The sequence below is a fragment of the Diospyros lotus genome, chromosome 11 (genome assembly GCF_014633365.1).
Source record: "Diospyros lotus cultivar Yz01 chromosome 11, ASM1463336v1, whole genome shotgun sequence".
Taxonomy (NCBI): domain Eukaryota; kingdom Viridiplantae; phylum Streptophyta; class Magnoliopsida; order Ericales; family Ebenaceae; genus Diospyros; species Diospyros lotus.
Window position 1 is genome coordinate 14,070,440 of NC_068348.1, and position 22,013 is coordinate 14,092,452.

Below are 22,013 nucleotides of genomic sequence, written 5' to 3' on the forward strand. Positions count from 1 at the left end.
CTGGACTGTCACTGTGACCTAACTTCAAGTTAGGTTCCAAAGGTGTGCTAGTTGCTCTGCCACCAAGCATTCCAGTCTCTTCCAACAGATCCATGGTGTATTTTTTGGGGGGTATATTAAAAATATACCTTCCTTAGAGTAGGCAACCTCTATCCCCAAGAAGTACCTAAGTCTGCCAAGGTCCTTGATATCAAACACACGGGCCAAATGCTCCTTTAGTAACTTTCGTTCACCACAGTTATTTCCAGTGACAATTATGTCATCTACACACATAAGTAAGGCTGTTAGAGTACCTTTCTTGGAATGTTTGATGAATAGCGTGATCCCCTCTGCTTTGCCAATACCCCATTTCTTTCATAGCTCTTGAGAATCGATCAAACCAAGCCCTTGGAGACTGTTTTAGCTCATAAAGGGTTAGCTTTAATCTGCAAACATAACCTGCATCAACTCCACTAGTAAATCCTAGCGAGGGTTCCATAAAAACCTCTTCCTCTAAGTCTCCATGCAGGAAGGCATTTTTAACATCTAACTGCATCAATTCCCAGCCATAACAGCTAGCCAAAGAGAGTAGAATCCTTATTGTAGTCATCTTAGCCACGGGTTAAAAGTTTTCAAATAATCTATACCGTAAGTTTGAGTGTAGCCCTTGGCTACCAATCAGGCTTTGTACCTTTCCAATATTCCATCAGCATTATATTTCACATTGAACACCCATATGCACCCTACCGGTTGAACCTCCTTTAGTTTAGGCACTATTTCCCAAGTTTTATTCTTTTCCAAAGCCCTCTCTTCTCATGCATAGCTTGTACCCAATTCTGATCTTGTAATGCCTCTTCTACAGTTTTAGGAATAGCTATGGAATCAAGAGAGGTCAGAAAACTCTTGCGATTTCGGGACAACTTGTGATGAGAAATGAATTGGATAATAGGGTGTTGTGTTCAGCTCTTACCCATTTTCTAATAGCAATTGGCATATCCAAATTAGAAGGTATAGGATTAGAACAATTAATGGATTGAGAATCATTAGAGGGTTGAGTCAATTCCAAACCTGACTAAGGAATAGATGATGGCCCCTGCTTAGCACATGAATTGGGTTGTTCCTTCCTTTTGTATACGAACAGTGAGCCCTTGAACCTAACAGGAGACATTTTGGTCTGAACAGAGGAGGGAGAATCAGGAGATGTTTGTTGGTCTCCTATTTCTGTTGTCTTTGAATTAGAAGAAGTAGGTAAAGTTGAGAGATTAGGAGGAGAATGTGGTTGATATGGCTGAGACACTTCCATGATAGGTAAATCAAGATCACCAATAGGTGTAACCTCCCCCTTAGGACTAGAAGTAGAAGACTAGAAAAAAGACTGATTCTCCACAAAGGTGACATCCTTAGACACAATAATTTTGAGTAGAAGCGTGGTAGCACTTGTACCCTTTTTGGGTAGGAGAATACCCCAAAAAGACACATTTGAGGGCTCGGGAATCAAACTTATCCCTATGATGTTTAGAGACATGAACAAAAGCTACACACCCGAATACCTTAAGAGAAAAGGAGGTATGAAGATCAATTTCTAGGAAGTAGGAAGAAAGACACTGAAATGGGGTAAGTTGGTTTAAGACTCTTGAGGGAACACTATTGATTAAGTAGGTTGCGGTCAGCACTACCTCACCCCAAAAAGATTTAGGAATTGAATGTTGATGCAAGAGTGCGCTAGCAACATTTAAGAGATGCCTCATCTTCCTCTCAACAACTCCATTTTGCTGAGGGGTTTCAACACGAGAATTCATGAATAATTCTCTCTTGTTGGAAAAAGTGATTAAGGTGGTGATTAAAATAGTCTCTTGCATTATCAGTTTTGAATTTTTTTTATAAAGACCCCAAATTGAGTAAAAATCATCCTATGAAACAAGGGTAGGATGGTGCTAATGGTTGCTTTGTCTTTGAGTAAATATACCCATATCATCCTAGTGCAGTTATCAATAAATTATACAAACCACTTAGCTCTAGAATAGTTGGGAACTCTAGAAGGCCCCCATATATCAGAATGTACTGAGGAGAAAGGAAAAAAAGAAAGTTTATTGCTAATAGCATAAGGTACTCGATGGTGTTTAGATAGATGACACACATCATAGTGAAAGGAATTGACATCAACACCTTTAAATAGATTTGGGAACATGGTCTTTAATAAAGTAAAAGGTGGGTGCCCTAATCTAAAATGCTAAAGCCATACATCGAAGTGAATAGAGGAGAGGAGTGAGTAAGGCTGGAATGGTCTCCTGCAGGTAGCTTTCTGCTTCTTTGTAGGTAGTACAACCCATTCAATGCCTTAGCAACACCAATCATCTTCCCTATTGTTAGATCCTGAAATACACAACCATAAGGTGAGAAATTCACATTGCAATTAAGGCTTCGAGTAAGCTTGTCAGCAGAAAGTAGATTGGTGGAAAGGCTTGGTACATACAGGACATGTTGGGCAGGTAAAGATGGGTTCAAACGGACATTTCCTTGCCCAACTATAGGAATAAATTGGCTAGTAGCAACAATGATTTTTCTGGAGCTAGTTATTGGTTCATAGGTTTCAAAAAATTTCAAATTAGGTAAGATGTGGTCAATTGATCTAGAATCTAAAATCCATAGTTCATCCCTAGCTATATATGAGGCAAGTGAAAGCTCAAAATTAAGACACATACCTGCTTGAGTTAAGGAACATTCACCTTGGAGAGTTTTAAGGAAAGGTTTCAGCTTCTCAATCTCTTCTGCAATCAATTCTCCTAGGTCTGAGGAGGCTATAGAGTCGGCCTTTCTAGTTTTTTCCTTTGTTTCTTTAATGGAGAGATAGGCTCTTCCCTGATTCTTTGGCTACAAGTTCTTGAAACCTCCAAGTTTGCTTAGTACTATCTCCTTACCATACAATTTGAAGCATGTATCTCTTGTATGTCTAGGCTTTTTGCCAATACGAACACCAAAGCCCCTCCTTTGCATGCTTTGATGAGGACTGCTCTCTGCCTTGCAGAAGCTTCATCCATGTCCCTTGCACCTTATTAGTCACCATAGCTGATCCCTCCATGCCATGATCAAAAAGCATGGTTGTTCAGGAAGAATAGGGAAGAAAGGAGATGGCAAGCCGGAAGAAAAATGGCAACGACACAGAAAGCAAGGCCAATTATCGGCAATGGTAACTGATTGAGAAAGAGCCTAAGAATGGCAATGAAGGCCAAATCAGCAAGGTGATGGTGATGAAGGCAAACAAGAAACAGTAGGAAGAACAGAGGTCAGCAATGAAGGCTAACAAGAAAACAGCAGACAATCATAAAAGGCTCTGATACCATGTAGAAAATAGGAGGAGAACAGTGGAAAAATCTCTATATTCTCATATCAATATGCACGGGATTACATTCCCTATTAATAGGGAAGAGGACTACAACTTTAGGAAACTATAGATTAGGACACTACAGCTTTTAGGAAACTACAAACAGATGGGAACATAATCTATACATTGTACAAGAAAACAAAAGATACAACACAAAATTAGGAAATCTCTAAAACTGAACAGCTTTCTAAATATGGAGGATAGCATCAAGTCCGATTTTAGAAAGCCCATTCCATACTTCTATGGATATCATTCCATACTTCCGTGATTTGTATATCATTCCATACTTCCGTGGATTATTCTACACATTCAAACACTTAAAATTTCAAATAATGTCATTTCAAATTCTGAACTTCAAATGACATTATTTAAAATCCCTTCATCCAAACGCAACCTTATATAAATGTGACTAAAGCTCCAGAAATGAGTATTACATTAAGAGCATTAAATATTAACCAACCTTCAATGTAAAATTTCTTACAAACAGAATCAAGATTCTACTCACAAACACAGTTAACATTGAAGCTCAAAGCCAGCATGTAAACACCATTAGTTCCCATGAGGTAGTCTAAATATTTTTACATAGGATAACTAGAGGGATCATGATCAACATAATGTATACCATTTACTTATAATTTGAAGATAACCATTTTGTGCATAATCTGTAAGTATGAAGTAGGATTTTTCCCTTCTAATATAACTAGGTACCACACAAATGTGTCAGCAAGACTATGGCAGCTTGCTTAGGATTTTCTTACATCTGACAGATTACTTGGGTTTTAAAGACTTAACCTGGGAAACAACAAAATCTACAGAATCAGCAATAAATGGTTCATGTGGACCATCCTTTATCCCCATTAAGACATATCGCTTGAGAAGAAAAGAAGGGGCCCAACCAACACTGCAGCCAAAATACAAGAAGTTAACATTTGAAGTTTTGATAGATATGCTTAGAAGCATCAAAACAGGTATATGTAAAGAAATGGATAACAAATGGTATGGGATATCACAATTTGGAAGGAAAAAAAAATACTTGGTAAAGAAGGGACATGACCAAACTCACGAGATCATCATAACCATAAAACTCTTAAAAAATTGAAAAAGTAGCACTGACCCAATATGAAGATATCATTCAATTTTATGTAATGAATTTATTAAAAAAAATATTGAAAAATACAACTAGGCCAACATAAGATACTATTAAATCCATAATAATGATACACAAATCAACTTAAAAATAAAAATTAAATAAAAAAGTAACTACATTGGTGGTAGTTGCAATGGAGCTCGATTATGTTTTATATTATTTACCAAAAAAGTTATTGTATTCGTATATTTTACCCAAAAAAATTCTAAATATTCTATTAAAAACCCGACTGTCTCAGGTGGTGCATACATTTGCTTGTCCCAGTCCAACTAGGAATGGGGCAGGGCAAGATTGGGTTTTGCTCACCTTGTTGCTAACCCCAATGCCCCATATCCTGCCAATAACCAGCAGACTAAATTATAAATCTCATCATCCCAGAACCATATGGGAAACATGAATCCTCAAACCTATCCTTAAGCCTATTCATCTTAAACGAACAATAATCAAAAGCTAACAATGAACTATAATATGAACACAATTAAAGTTTATAATAAGTCCATAAAGTTAATTTACATAATAAGCCAGGCAAGGAGGGAGGGATACATAACTATCATCCCCGCACTGTCCACATTCAAATTGACTCAAGGAACAATAATCAAAAGCTAACAATGGGGATTGACCCTAACCCAAGGTAGGGTCCTGACAAGTAATAAATTGCCATCCCTATGCCCAACCCATGAGCCGGCACACATCCATCGCATGTCTTAAATGTGTTCAAACATAAAAGTAATAATAGAAAGTTACAAAATGTAGTTTGGTGTGCCCAGCACATATCACATTTTTGAGAAGTCCAAGTACAGCGCCCAAAATGAAACATACTCTGTAGGAGATATGTGAATTCTTCAAGAGCTAACTTTTATGTGCATGGGGCATTTGTCAAATAACATAAATCATCATATCTTTAGAAAGAGTGTGTCAATATAAACTATTGGGGAAATTAAACATCGTAAATTGCCAAACATAAAGAAGGCCGGTACACACATATAAACCAAACATACTTGACTCATGATGGAGGCTTAAAGATTCTAAAAATTTATTGATGAGAGGGTATAATGATATTAACGTTTTCACCTATGGCACAATGATGATCATATACAATCCAGGACACCAAGGGAATGGAGAGATAAGAATAAGTTAAAGTGGAAAAACTACTGACCCAATTACCAAATATCTTCTAATTATTATGCCAATTAATGTGGAAATTTACTCTAAAATAGAAATATTGTAGTTTAGCTACCTGCCCATCAAAGTGCCATCTGACTGGAAAAACAAACCTAGTTGAGTTGCTAGAAAGGTATCTCCATTGTGTGTAAAGGTGAATGCTGAAATGTAGATATATTTCATGCTTAGTGGCATCCACTAACCATAGAACAAACTTAGCCCACTAATTGCAAAGTAACCTACAGCATGATGGTAATTTTGTTATTAGGTTTTGCCAAAACTCATTATCATAAGTTAATTTTGGCAAGTTGGTTGACTAACCCTAGAAAATGGGGTAAATAAAGATAAGAACGTAGAGAAGATCTTTGCTCCTGCCTGTGCTTGTATACCTGATCTGATCTGATCTGATAAAAAGCAAGGGCATGGAGTGTATATTTGTTAGCCACCTATATCCAAATTGGATAGATGGATCAATATTTATTAGGAACGCAGTACGTTTTGGGTCGTGGTATGAGAACAAGTGCAGGGCATGTTAGTGTGCTAGTTTTGTGGTAAGGAGAGGGTGGGCTTCCTTGGTTAGTTATCTTGGGTCATGCAACATTTTAAAGTTGCACTTAAGTCAAAATTAGTTGGACTGATACTTTGCTCTTATAGAAGTTCATTTGTTTTGTTTCGTTTTGCCGTTTCTTTTCTATGGTCTTCTATAACTTACGGAATGAAGAATGCTATGGAAATGAAGTTAAATTTGAATACGACTCAAAATGCAATAGAATACACATGAAAGTGAGGTAGGCAAGCTTTATTTTTTTATCTATTTTTCTTCAAAAATTATTCTAACTTCAATTTTCTTTCCTAGTTTTTTTAATTGGCCCCCTTCGGAACCAATTCCAGTTGAATTAGAATTTTAATTACTTCCACTTCTTATGTTTGGATCAAGTTGGAAATGGAATTAACAAAATAGTTTGACCATATTATCCTTAACAACTCAAAGTACAAAGTTAATATACAATATTAAACAATAACTCTAATTTTAAAATGTTCTCTAAAAAATAAATAACTTTGATTTTAATTTTTAAAATGTTCTCTAAAAAATAAATCACAATGATTTTAATTTTTTAACTCAAGTTTATGTTCTTTATTAATTCATCATTTATGACGAGTTTGTATAATATGTTCATTCTAATAGATAACATCATAATGCCACCATTATCAGACCTCAGAAAAGATCAGAATGAATAACAAATTTGAAACAAAGCTAAACTTATTGATAATGCCATAACACTGACAATAATAAAATATAAAAATCAAACACTAAATAAATTCAAATTGCATTACAGATAAAGAATATGGTTGTCTTCATGTATACCTTAGAGAATTCTTTTACAAAAATTCAACAATTTTAAAACTTATTTAACAAAATACTATAGGTTTTAAACTATTTATGAGCATACTACAATTTTTTCCAACTCAAGATCTATGTGAAATTGTGAATCCACATTAGTGAGAAATTTTAGTGTGGAACTTGCTACTGCAAATAGCAAGTTACAAAGGGACTTGCTCCTGTGAAGAACAAGGAATCTCGCTCCTAGGAGGAGCGAGTCCCTTTGAAACTCGCTACTCGTGGTAGTCAATTCCATGTTAAACTTTTCATGTTGATGTGGATTTACATGGATGCTAAGTTGAAAAAAAATTTAGTGGTTTTATAAATAGTTTGAAACCTATAGTACTTTTTAAAAAAATGTTTTAAAACTATAGTACTTAGATGCGACTCTTGGTTATCTTACAATGAGAAAATTGGCATAAAAAAGATGGAGAAGGAGAAGATAAAGAAAAAACTCTAGTAATATAAATAGATGGGGAAGGATATTTGTGGAAATAAAATAAATAAGTGGGACCTATAACAATTTCAACCAACTTTGGTTGAATTCTCATTCCCGCCTTTGTTTTTTGTTCCAAACACATGAATTCATTAAAACTTTGGAATTGAAATTCCAATTTTAGAGCTTGAGGTTTCCAAACACACTATTAACTAAACTCATGCACTGCTTGGGATCCCCATTCTTGGGGATTCAGAACGCATTCCTTGCTATCTCGGGATGCAAATTGAACCGTGATTGGGAACGTGTGATCCAGATTGTGGTTACAAAGGCTAGGAGGGAACCCAATAACTATGGATGGATCCACTAATTTTTTTTAATCATATTTAACCAGAAAAAAAAAAAAAAGTTCAAACTTGATAAAAAGAATAGAAAATTTTCAAACTCCAATATCAATAAGAGACCCTTGAAGTTTAGTTTAATTAGAAGTAATGCTAACAATAATATCATTTTATTTTAAAATATTTTACCACATTCTATTTAAGCTTTCCTAACATGCCATTTTCCTGTATCCAACTTCTGGATGCACATCCAATTATTCTAATGCACATCTGCACCCAATATTTATACCAATTCCACGTAACATAGATTCCTGCAAATCCTCTACTTGTTCAAAGATAAGAACATGGTGAAAATCATTGCTGTTCAAATCATTAACTGAATGTGTACTCAGAGGTGAATGAAATATATGGCAGCAGCAAAATCTGGGTGGAGGGATTATGAAGGTAATAAATTACAGAACTATTTTGGGTTTTTAAAGATGCCCTTTGGTCTATTAGGGAAGTCACAGTCAATCCAGCATTCCTACTATACCACACAGGATCAGATTTAATTTCTAACAGATTATGACAATCCGCAGAAGAGGTAACCTCCATCGATTTTTGAGTCCTTCAATGCAAAGATTCCACAATGAAGTTACAAAGATCTACCAAGAAAGTGAAACTTAACATCACTTTTAAGAATTTATTCAGTATCTTGAAGTTTTCAAATGTCAAAACATGTTACAGAAAACCATACCTAACACTCACAATGAAAAAGTACAAGTAAGGTTGATAACTAAGAGATGTTATGTGAGGAAACATATTTCTTACATCAATTAGATTGTTTAGTTCTGGAGAAGTCTCTGTTATCTTTTTTTGGTCGATGAGAATTCTGTGTAATCATTATGACAGAACAAAATCCTTTTATGTGAATGATTTTTTAGTAACACAATGAACTGAAATTAGCTATATATTATAAGAGGATGCCAAGAAGTAAGTAATACTACAAAGAACAAGAAAATATATTAGAAAGAATAACTGAATAATCAACAAAAAAGATTTAAACAGACATTTGATCACCAGCTGGAAAAGCAATTTATCAATCTCCATCTCGTTCACATTAAAAGATGCAAAAACTCACACCGGAGCCCATGGCATTGCAGCTGCAAAATTCCGTGTCTCCAAAAATGAATTTGAGAGCACCAATGACTTAACACGTCGAGGACGGTGTTGGGCAAAAAGTTGTGCTAATAATCCTCCAAGGGAAGTGCCATAAAGATGTACCTGTTAGATATAGATCAATTGACCTACTCAAGCTATGGATTACTTATTACATTACAGCTATATAGAACAAAATTATGCAATACATATTAATTGCAATACAAGAGATGATAGAGGGCCGAGCTGTCGAGCTCGTTATCTGCTAATTTACCCTTCGTGATTTATCTTGATTTATATTGTTGTTACATCTTATCTTAGTTATTTTTTACTAGATTTGTTTGCATTTAAGGTTGTTGTAATCTAGTCCTACAAAGTAGGAATCTAATCTCTAAAATCTAGAAGAATTCTTAGGATCCATTGTGTATATATTTGTGGCATTCCCAAGGGAATAAATACAGTATATTATTCTTCCAAAAAGAGGATTTCTGCATAGTATCAGAGCAGAATTCTTTTCTCCCTTCTCTTTGTTAACCCTAGCCTTTATCCGCCGCCCCACTAATCCATCCCTTTTATAGCCGCCGGACCTGATCGACTTACATCATGGCCGGCAAAGGTAGCCAGACATCCGAGATTATTCCTTTCCAAACCACTAATTCTGTAAACATGGATAACAGCAATTTGTTTACTATCACCAGTCATAAACTGAAAGGCCAAAACTAAATTCAATGGTCACAATCGGTGATGATGTTTATATGTGGAAAAGGAAAAGATGATTATCTAACCAGAACTGCCAGCAAACCGAAGGAGAAGGAATCACAGCACCGGATCTAGAAGGCCGAGAACAACATGGTGATGTCTTGGCTGATTAATTCAATAAACAATGAGACAAGTGATAATTTCTTGTTATACGACATAGCACAAGAAATTTGGGAGGCTACTAGGGAAGCCTACTCCCATATTGAGAATACCTCTGAGTTGCTTGAGATAGAGAGTATTCTCGATGATCTAAGGCAAGGTGAGTCTCAAGTCACTCAATACTTCAATTCCTTGAATAAGTTTTGGCTTCAATTGGATAAGTGTGACACTATTCAATGGAAGTGCACTGAAGATTCAGCACAATACAAGAAAATAGTGGAGAAGAAGCGGCTGTATAAGTTCCTGGTTAGTTTAAATAAAAATCTAGATGGCATGAGAGGTAAGATTGTTGGCACAAAACATTTACCAAGTATCAGGGAGGCGTTTGCTAAGGTTCGTAGAGAAGAAAGTAGGCTGAAACTGATATTAAAGCCTTCAAATCCAAGTCTAGAACACTTTGCCCTATTTACCAGAGGAGGCAACCCAACAAATATCAAGCAAAAGAAGGGTCGTCCTTGGTGTGACCATTGTCACAAGACCAGTCACACAAAGGATACATGCTGAGATATCCATGGCAAGCCTTCAGATTGGAAACCAGCACGTGAAAGGTGGAGTAGGGGTAACCTAACAACCACCGAAGACACTGCTATTGCCTTAAATCCGAGCTTATTCAACAAAGAACATATGGAGTGGGTGCAAAATACTTTTGCTAAAACACAGCTTCAAGCCTCTACAATAGCAACAGGTTCTATAGCCCACAAAGGTAACCCTCTACATGTTTTTACCGCTAAAAGTAAGCTATCTACTCTATGGATTGTTGACTCGGGAGCTTCTAACCACATGACTGGAAATAGTGCACTGTTAACCAATTTTCAGCCACGTGACAAAGTTTGGAAGGTAAGGATTGCCAATAGCTCATTATCAAAGGTGGCAGGTATTGGATCGGTTGAGTTGTCTATCAGTTTCACGCTACATGCCGTACTTTTTGTGCCTAAGCTATACTGCAACCTCTTATCTATTAGTAAACTCACTATTGATATGGATTGTGTTGCAAAATTCTCAAAAGATGTGTGCAAATTTCAGGATCGGACTACGGGAAAGATGATTGGCAATGCTGAGGCATGTTCGAGGCTCTACGTTCTTAAAAGAACTGATTCAAAAACTGAAGTAAATTCCAGCAATTGATACTCTGTTCCACCTGTTTGTTTCTCTATTTTTCATTCAAATAAGAGTCCAACTATGTTGTGGCACTATAGATTAGGACATCCAAACTTTGCTTACCTTCAAAAATTGTTCCCCTCTTTATTCAAGAATTTAGATTTACACACGTTTCAATGTGAAATTTATCAATATTCTAAGCATGTTTGGACTAATTATCCTAGTCAAATTTACACTCCATCCTATCCGTTTTCTTTGATCCATAGTGATGTGGGGGGGCCTTCTAGAGTCAAAAATGTTGCCGAGACTTGGTGGTTTATTTCTTTTATTAATGACCATACCCGTCTTACTTGGGTCTTTCTCATGAAAGAAAAGTCTGAAGCTGGCCACATTTGTTAAACCTTCCATTCCATGGTGCAAAGGCAATTTAATACTAAAATTCAAGTTCTAAGAACAGATAATGCCAAAGAATACTTCAATACCATTCTAGGCACTTATCTATCACAACAAGGCATCATTCATCAAAGTTCTTGTGTAGATACACCCCAACAAAACGGGGTTGCAGAATGCAAGAATAGACACCTATTGAAAGTGGCCAGATCCTTATTGTTCTCCACCCATGTTCCTAAATATTTTTGGGGTGAGACTATTTTTACGACCACCTATCTTATAAATAGAATGCCCTCACAAATCCTCAAACATTGCACTCCAAGTCAACTTCTCCTTGCTTCTTTACCCCACACCCGGTTTTTTTCTCAACTTCCTCTCAAGATTTTTGGTTGCACCTCGTTTGTTCACATTCACCCTCAATTTCAGAGCAAACTTGACCCAAAGTCCATCAAATGTATATTTCTTGGCTACTCTCCCCACCAAAGAGGTTACAAATATTACTCTCCAAGTCTTAAGATTCTTCACCTCAATGGATGTAACATTTTTTGAAGACTAGCCCTATTATCCCAAATCTGATATTCAGGAGAAAAATACACCAAACAATCCTCGAGAATATCAGTTTTGGGAATACCAACAGTAGCCTGAAATTCAGCCACCTGCAAACCCTACAAATCTGTCTTCTCCTCCCAACCTTCAATCTGAGGAGTAAGAAGTAGATCAGTCTTCTTCCAGTTCACCTCCTATTGGTCATAATCCTTCTTATCCTCATGAACTCCAAGTTTATTCTAGAAAAAAGTCTAAACAAAAAGAAAGTGGGACACCGGCATGTCCTAGGATTGATCAAGAGTCTGATCCGAACCCGGATCTAGAATTTTTACAGAAGGAGAATACCATGACTGCTAGTGAGAATTCTAAAATTTCAACTATGGATGAAGATTTAAATTAGCCTATAGCATTGAGAAAGGGAGTACGATCATGCACTCAACATTCCATTCACAATTACATTTCTTACAAAAGTCTCTCATCTAATTTCAGAACATTTGTACCAAATATCAGTAAGGTGCAGGTTCCTAGAACTATTTTGGAGGCCTTCCAACATCCTAAATAGAAGGAGGCAGTTCTCGAGGAAATAAAGGCCTTGGAAAAGAATGAGACTTGGGAGATTACAGAATCACCCCATGGAAAACATCATGTGGGCTGCAAATGGGTATTTACAATCAAATACAAAGAAGATGGAAGAATTGATAGGTTTAAGGCCCGCCTAGTTGCAAAAGGGTTCACTCAATCTTATGGTATAGATTACCAAGAAACTTTTGCTTCGGTGGCAAAATTGAATACTACCAATTTTGCTATCCCTAGCTGTAAACCTGGATTGGCCACTTTACCAATTAGATGTGAAGAAAGCTTTTCTAAATGGAGACCTCGAAGCAGAAGTATATATGGAAATTCCTTACAGATTTGAAACTAACCTCACAAGAAACAAGGTATGCAAACTAAGAAGATCTCTTTATGGGCTCAAACAGTCTCCCAGAGCTTGGTTCGAGAAATTTACAAAGGCAGTCAAGAAGTATGGATATAACCAATGTCAGGCAGACCATACATTATTCATCAAGCATTCTTTAAAAGGTAAAATATCCATTCTTATTGTGTATGTTGATGATATAATTGTTACAAGAGATAATATTTCTGAAATCAAGGATCTTAAAGAAGTCCTAGTGAGAGAATTTGAAATCAAAGATCTAGGAAGCCTAAGATACTTCCTAGGCATGGTAGTAGCAAGGTCCAAAGAAGGAATTTTAGTTTCTCAACGAAAATATACCCTAGATCTTCTTACTGAAATAGGTATGTTGGGATGCAAACCAGCTGATACACCAATGGAAACCACTTCAAAACTGGATGTTGGTAACGAAAGGGCTCCAGTGGATAAAGGGAGATATCAAAGATTGGTGGGAAAACTTATATACTTGTCACGTACTAGACTAGATATAGGTTTTCCTGTAAGTGTAGTAAGCCAATTCATGAATGATCCTAGAGAAAGACACTTAAGAGGCTGTATATCGGATTCTGAAATATCTAAAGTTGACTCCAAGAAAAGGGCTAATGTTTAAGAAAACAGCGAACAGAGGGGTGAAAATCTACAGTGATGCTAATTGGGCAGATTCAATTTCTGATAGAAGGTTAACTTCAGGATATTGCTCATTTGTTTGGAAAAATTTAGTTACTTGGTGCAGTAAGAAGCAATCAGTGGTTTCAAGGAGTAGCGCAAAAGCTGAGTTTAGAGCTATGGCGCATGGGTTCTGTAAGGGTATGTAGCTAAAAAGGTTGCTACAAGAGTTACAGGTGACTATGGCACAACCAATACTAGTATTATGTGACAACCAATAGGCTATCAGTATGGCCAAAGATTATGTCAACCATGATCGAACAAAACATGTAGAAATTGACAAGCACTTCATCAAAGAGAAATTAGAAGAAGGAATTTTTCAGCTAAGCTACACTTCTACAAACAGCCAAGTTGTAGATATTATAACTAAGTCATTACAAAGAAGAGTATTTGATGAGCTAAGCACCAAGCTTGGCTTGAATAATATATTCAGCCCAGCTTGAGGGGGAGTATAGATCGGAAGCTATTAGGCCGAACTGCCAAGCTGATGGAAGTCGAGCTGTCGAGTTGATAGAGGGCCGAGCTGCTGAGCTCATTATCAACTAATTTATTCTCCGTGATTTATCTTGATTTATATTGCTGATACATCTTATCTTTCTTAGTTATTTTTTATTAGATTTGTTTGTATTTAAGGTTGTTGTAATCTAGTCCTACAAAGTATAGGATCCATTGTGTATATATTTGTGGCATTCCCAAGGAAATAAATACAACGTATTATTCTCCCAAAAAGAGGATTTCTACAAAAACTTTATATGATAATATTTTTCTAAAATATAGGATGACTTTTAACACACTTAGTTCCTTTTCATAGTGTGTAGTTTTCATGTATATGTATAAAATATTTCAGTTATTTAGTTCATTTTCATAGAGAGTGTAGTTTTCATGTCTACATATAAATATTTCATTTATTATCTGATGTGTCCTTGAGGGTGATCCTTGTCAACACCAGTAATGAAGCTCATGGATTTGAGTTGATGAAATAACCTCTTTACAAAGCAAGGGTACAGCTTCATACAAAGACAACCCTTTCTCTTATCCTCATAAGGGGGCAAGCCTCATGCACTTGGGATGTCTTTTGTTGGTTGATGTGCCCTTGATGTGTTATTTTCTATTTTCAATGTGTTTTTTTATGTATACCATGCAAGCCTGTTCAAATCGTGTTGTGTCATTTCATATCCTTGCTTCTTAGGCAATATCAATGTTCTCTTTCTCCAAACAAACTGTTCAATCCACTTGCAGTTACAACAATGATGCATGACAACATTAACAATCCAACAACAATGTAGTTATTCTTCGCCATTTTATCAATCCTCCAACACTCATGATGTGACATGTTTATGTGTCTAAACATAATATGACTGAAACCATGGCAAATGTCTCATATATCCAAAGAAACAAGATTTCAACTATAAATTCCACAACTTGCAAGCAAACAATGTGCACCTGTTTCCCCCTCTAGATCCATAGCCAGTGACTTCAATCTTCAAATTGTTGAATTCTATGAAAAGTTGGCTCTAGCTTAACCCTTTTCCATTATGTTATTTTTATTCTTCTATTTTTATATTTTACTTTTAGCTTTGCTTTATCCATGGGTAGATGTCGATATCTAATCATGCCATGTAAATTTGAAGTTCTTAGAAAACCTAAGAATGAACCCTCAAATCTATACAATCTTGCATTATAAACAGCATGTTTTTTCAAGTTAAGAATATTATTCCACATTGAGAGTAATGCTAGGGAATGGAACATCACAGAAAACTAAGTACTACATTTTGATTTAACTAAGAATTTTGACCTGATGCGAGATAGTAGGAAGACAAGAGATTAAGAAGAAGAGGCTGGAGAAGAGAAGAAGCCAAGAAGAAGAAGCAAGAAGGAAAAGCAAAGAGAGAGAGAGAAACTCAAGAAGGGGAAATCATATTATTCAACCATCAAAGTTAAATAAAAGATAGCCTATCTAAAGATAACAGCTAATCAAAATATGATTATAATCTCTAAAATCAAACATAACTCTATCTAATCCCTAGACCAAATAAAGTTCAATTATCTAAACAACCATGATAAATCAAAAATTGAACAAGATAAAACCTAATCTAAATCTTATCTTTAAAATCAAAATAATATCCTATCATTCTCCCTAGGTGGAGGATAACTCACCCTCGAGTTTTGTGAATATGGACTCGTGTCATTAGTAGTTGAGCATTGTTGTCATCACCAACTTGCTCAAAGTAAGATAAACTTGCTACTTCCATGGCTTGATGGCTTAGTGATGAGGATTGCGATTCTATGCCATTGCTAACGTGAATGTGGCTTTCAAGGGCTGTGTGTGTCTGTTGATGAAGGAATGTTGTTGTGCGGCCATTGTTGTGTGCTGATGACAATGATGGTTCGGTGATGTATAACTTATTGAAGCTGATGAAAATTCAGAATTGAGTTTTGCTCTGATACCAAATTTGATGCAGGACAGTATGAAGATAAGAGATTAAGAAGAAGAAGCTGGAGAAGAGAAGAAGCCGAGAGAGAGAAAGAGAGAGAGAGAGAGAGAGAGATTCAAGATGGAGAAATCATATTTGTAACAACCCGTCAATGGGTCCAGAGTTTTATTTAAATTATAATCTATTACGTGTGATAAATTAGCATTGAGAATTAAGTGCTAGAAATATTGTGATTAATGAGACAACAAATGAATTGAGTTTCATGTCAAGAAATTAAGGCATGGACCTTAGCAATGAATTGAAGAGTCCTAAGTAGTGGGCTAAATTAGATTTGGGCTAAAGGTTGAAAGTTAAAAGAATTGGGTTTGGGCCAAGTTGAGTTAACTCATTCAGCCTAAGGATAGGTTGGCTATTGATGTGGGCTTGAGCCCATGTGTGTAAAGAATTAAGTGTTTTAATTAAATGAAAACAAAATGGTGGAATGACTAAAGAGGGTTTATCTTATATGTTGGGTGTGATAAAGCTAAGGGTAAAATGGGAATTTCATAAATGGGTATTTATATAAATAATTTTCTGTGTGTTATTAAGTAAAAAAAAATGGAAAAGAAAAGAAAAGGAGGCAAATGACCAAAAGGGGTTTAATGAGGAGTGTGTGTGTGTGTTAGTGAGAAGGGCAAGATGGTAATTAGCCAAGGGGGGTGGTTGGAGAGCTGTTGGCAGCCCATTCCTCCCCCCATACCTACTCTTTTTCGTTGTCCCCTTTCTCTCTTCCCTCCTTTCCCGATCGGCCAGCTTTTCCTTCTCTTCCTCTTCTCCATTTCTTTCTTCCATCTCTTCTTGGCTTGAAATGTGGACTTCCAGATTTGGAGCAGCAAGTTTCTCTTGGTTCCATCAAAAGGCAAGTTCCTACTCTCCTTTTCGATATAGCAAAGTTCTTTTCGTTGATTCTTATGAAAGCCATTGTGTCACCATTTCCTCTACAATTGCATAACTCGATTTTCCTTTTGATGTGATGTCTAAACGGTCCATTCGTGGGCTTTTGATCCTTGAATTCCTACCTTATTGTCATAGAGAATGTTAGCCGTTTGTTTGTATTTCGTATAGATATCCTTGAAATCTTGAATAAACATTTAAACGCCCGAATGGAGTCTTGGTTCACTCCATGTTTTTAAGCAATGATGAGTTGTTTGTTAAAGTTTAATGGTGTACAAGAATTTGGACTTCTTGCATGCATTTTCGCTTCAATCTTAATTTTTTCGTTGAGATCTGTCGACCGGCTTGGTTATACCTGTCGACTGCTTGGAGTTTTGTATTCTGTTGACCGATCTTGATTTGCCATTCTGTCGGTCGATAGGTTTTTCTCATCTGTCGACCGATACTTGTATCGGGTTCTATCGGTCGACAGATTGAGGGTAATCTATCAACCGTTGGTTTGTTTCGGACACAGGCAGTCGACAAATCCCTTTCATCTGTCGACCAATGGTTTATTTTGGATTCTAGCTATCAACAAATCCCTTTCATTTGTCAATCGATTGATACCCTTGGTGATTTATTCTTTCTTTTGATGCTTATAGTCCCCTCCAATTCTCCATATGGGTCTTTAATAAGATGATTCATCCACACATGATCTTAATTGCTATACTTGGAGGGTGGGGGAAAATATATTATGTGGGATGGTTAGAGTTTACGTTATAAATGATTTCAAATGTGAATGGTTAAGTTGTACATGGTGTAATGAGTAATTCCAATAATGATATTGAATGTTTATTTTGGGATTAATCAACACTTGTGGCATGTGATGTTTGGCATATGCATGGCATTTTATGCATGTGAGAAAGAGGATATCCTAACAAGCCGGTAGACTTTTGTCTACTGTGGGAGCTTTGACTCACAAGGCGCGCCTAGTATAAGACTAGAGCTTGGGTGGACAATGGTCCACAATTTATGATACTACTAAGCATTGCATTGGCATATAGAAAGGGTGAACACGAGGCATGATGAAATAATATGTAGGAATTATTATGATGAAGCTTTATTCCATGTTATAGTAATCATCCATGCCTTAATTCCTTCTCATTCACTGCTTGCTACATATTGTTTACTTACTTAGCCTTGTGGGTCACCCTTTTCTTCTTTGTCATCATTCCAGATAAAGGTAAGCCCAAGGACGGGGTTGGTCCGAGCAGGGCATGATTATAGGCGTGTACAGGGCTCTCCCAACCGAAAGATCTTGGGGTATTTTGAGGGCAAAGATAGATTAGCTTATATTGTAAATTTTCATTCTTGGCCCTTGTAATGTATGGGCGCCCTAGCCCTATGGAGTTGTTAAAGAATGTTGAACTTCAAAGGAATGTATATGATCTTCTATGGCAAAGTTCTTCTGAATTCCTAAATGGATGTTTTAAATTGAGACTTGTTTGTACCTATGCTTTTAACGACCTCCTTTCTAATTTTCTATGCTAGCGGAATTATTCGGGAGAGGGCTGTTATAATATTATTCAATCATCCAAAGCTGAATAAAAGGTTACATCATGTTTCCTATTTATAGGCAATTAAAAGATAACAACTAATCAAAATATGATTATAATCTCTAAAATCAAATATAACTCTATTTAATCCCTAAATCAAATAAAATTATATTATCTAAACAACTATAATAAATCAAAACAGAAGAAGATAAAATCTAATCTAGGTCTTATTTTTAAAATCAAAATAGAAAAATATCCCTATCATGTACTCGAGTATAGGCAAATTCTGAGATAAATGTTATGAAGACAAAGTCTTGCTCAAGTATTGAGGAGTATTACTTGAGTATTTTACTGAGAAATCAAGAAGGTTGAAAACTTAATCAAGTATCAAACAATGGATCATATGTTAATCAAGTATTGTCTATGGAAATCTAACTTAGCCTTCATTTGAGGACATTACTCGAGTATTAAAGTTTATTAGTTTAGTAATTACAATAAGAAATTAAGGTTACAAAGTATCATGAAAAAGTTAGTTGAGTAATGTTTTACATTACTCGAGTAACATTATAGTATTAGTCAAGTAATGCATTATATTACTCGAGTAACCTACAAAAAAACAGAGAGCCTCAAAGAATTAGTCGAGTAACAGATATTTATTACTCGAGTAACTTGAAGAAAAATTGAGAGCCTCAAAAAATTAGTCGAGTAACATGTATTTATTACTCAAGTAATCTGTAGAGAAACAAAGAGCCTCAAAAAATTAGTCGAATAACAAGTATTTATTACTCAAGTAACCTAAAAAGAATTCAAAATGTGTTCAGGACATTACTCAAGTAACACCCATACATTACTCGAGTAAGACAGCCAGTGAAACTTAAAATTTGAAATTTATAGTCCTTTATAACTGCTGGATCGTGTTTAATGCAGTCCAAAACAACATTTAATGCTCTCAGATTGAATCTCTATTAAATTCCTTTTAATATGCCTTTGATTTCCTAGAGGTTACACGTACTAATATATTTTATTTGCAAATGGAATGTTTTATCTAATCAACAACAGGAAAAAGAGTTGTTATTGCAAAATTGTCTCTACAACCTAAAGTGCTGAAGGCATATATATATATCCACATCAGAGTACGAAAAAGGATGATGAAAAGAAGAACAAGAGAGTAAGAAAAGAGCTGAAAAAGAACAAGAGCCTAACTGATCCTCATCCTTCTCATCCACAGAGAAAGTTCTTCAATTTTATTTATTTTTAGTCTTTGTGAGAAAATCTAGAGTGTCCTCCTATTTGTGATGACCTTATTTTCTGAGGACCCCTAATGCTGAGAGTTTTCCTCTCCATTTGTATTTCATTTCCTATCTTGTAAGGTTATTGCTTCAGCTTTGAAAAAGCATTGTATGTGGTTATTGCTTAAGCCCTTTAAAAAGCATTGTAAAGGTTAGTGCTTCAGCCTATGAAAAAGGACAAAGAAGGTTAGTGCTTGAACTTGTGTAAGAAGCACAAGAATCACTGAAAAATGACTGTATAAAGGATAGTGCTTGCCTCTTCAAAAAGCACTCTAATAGTGGATTTGAAAATTCTTGGCAAGGAGTCAAGGTAGTGGACGTAGGCAAGTTGCCGAACCACTATAAATATCGGTGTCTCCTTTGGTTGCTTTCTTCATTCTTATTTATCTTTGTTACATACTTTAATTTTGCAAAATTCTGTGAAGCTCAAATCATTTCCTCCTAAAGTTTGAAAAATTGACTGTTTGTACTTGATTTTATTGTTTTTGTATTTTACTCACTACAAACATATTTTTCACTGCTATTTGAGAGAAAAGCACATATTTTCAAAAACCTAATTCACCCCCCCCCCCCCCCCCCCCCCCCTCCTTGAGTTGCCTTATTACTTGGGCTGACAAAATTAAAATAGGCATGTGAAAGGCCACCCTTACAAGCTGAAATCGAAGAGGAAAATTAAAACAAAATGGCAAAGAAAAGAGATAATTGTTGAGTCATAGCTACAGTTCATGCAATCATCTTTAGTTGCCTTCTCAATTGCTTCCCTCCTCTTCTTTTTTAGTTGGAAAGATCACCGTGACATAGATCAGAGGAAGGTAAGTTAGAGAAGAGTCACTGGAAGTTTACCAGAGCTCTCATCCGTCGAGGGGTTCCAGCAAAGGACTCACTCGCTAATGAACCCAGAGAGTGACGGGATGTCATTAACCTTTCTGATTACAACTCTTCATCAACAAGCTCACAGATCATAGGCGATCCCTCACATTCATTCTCCCCCTGATCTAGTATCTGTGGCTTAGTGACATGGCTAACACCCAATCTTTATATTTCTTTTCTTTTGAATTCCAGTGAGTAGCTTTTTATTATAATTGGTTATTGATGATGATCATTACATTATGCAATTAGTTTACTTGCTGTTCATTGTTTATTAGCTTTATAATAATTACATTATTATTTTTTTTTTCCTTAGTATTGTTACTACTGCTACTGCAAATGGCTTCTGAATCTATTTCATTAATACTGCTACAGCAAATGGCTTTTGAATCTATTTCATTAAGTGGAAGTTGAAAACAAGATTTAGCCTACAAATACAGTTTTTTGCAAGATCTCAAGGACGTTTATTTGAACATTATCCATATTTTGCAAGATTCCTATGTTATTTGTTTGATTACTATTTAAAGAATTTGTATTTGAGAGTATTTAGAAGTCTTATATACATAAACTAATTATCTTTTTCATGTTAAAAGTGTTTATTAATTTTTTGTTGATTTAGCACCTTGCTTCGCTTAGGCAAGTACCTTTCTTGGGCGTACCTAGTACCTCAAGCAGTATAAAGTCAAACCGCCTTTTGCCTCTAACTACCTTGGGACCTTAATAAAAGAATTTCTTTTCTTTTTTTTTTAATGATTAAGAACAAAGGTCATGTTGTCCTTTCTATATTCTCTCTCACAGTTAATTCCAATAAAAAGAGACAAATAGAAACAATTCCTTATATGTTTACTAGATATTTCAAACAACTCATTGCTTCAGAAGTTTTCAGTCTTTTAGTGAGTTTTAGTGCAATTCCGTGGGTCTTGGTGGAAATTTTGTATTTGATTTATCATACTTTCAATCAATTTCACAAGAAACAAAAATGTTCAGCTATTTCAACGGAAAAGAAACAATATCGCATTCCTTGCCCCTTGGGTTCTCCAATACGTAAGGAATACAAACAAGAAGCATTTCTTCATTTTGCATCAGTTGTAAATTTGGTTCACCACTTGATAGCAATGGCAAGGTTCTTTGTGACTGAAAGGTCATGCGTTCAAGTTGTAGAAACGGCCTCTTTGCAAAGCAAGGATAAGGCAAATGACCATGCTCTACCCCTCACAAAGTGGGGGTACTAGTGCATTGGGGATACCTTCTTTATTTATTTATTTAATTTTTCATGTTTGTATGTTGATCTTCGACATGAGCATGCCCATTAGTGACCCTTCACAAATAACTCATATCAAGAATATTAACCACTCGTGCCTTGTAGCTCATTGTGACGCTTCTAGGGTTTTCCAAGGGTGTAGAATGGAATTGTGGAAGA

The 22,013-nt window shown here is 35.8% G+C and overlaps 1 protein-coding gene across 1 annotated transcript in view; it reads right to left on the reverse strand.

Annotated features, from left to right (window-relative positions):
* LOC127813151 (uncharacterized) overlaps positions 1-22,013 on the reverse strand; it is a 38,759-nt gene that overhangs the window by 10,848 nt on the left and 5,898 nt on the right. Inside the window, exons 4-5 of the mRNA XM_052353955.1 lie at positions 8,948-9,090; positions 4,154-4,262 (exon numbers count right to left, since the gene is read on the reverse strand). Coding sequence (XP_052209915.1) covers positions 4,154-4,262; positions 8,948-9,090 — 252 coding nt within the window. The remainder of the gene's footprint in view (positions 1-4,153; positions 4,263-8,947; positions 9,091-22,013) is intronic.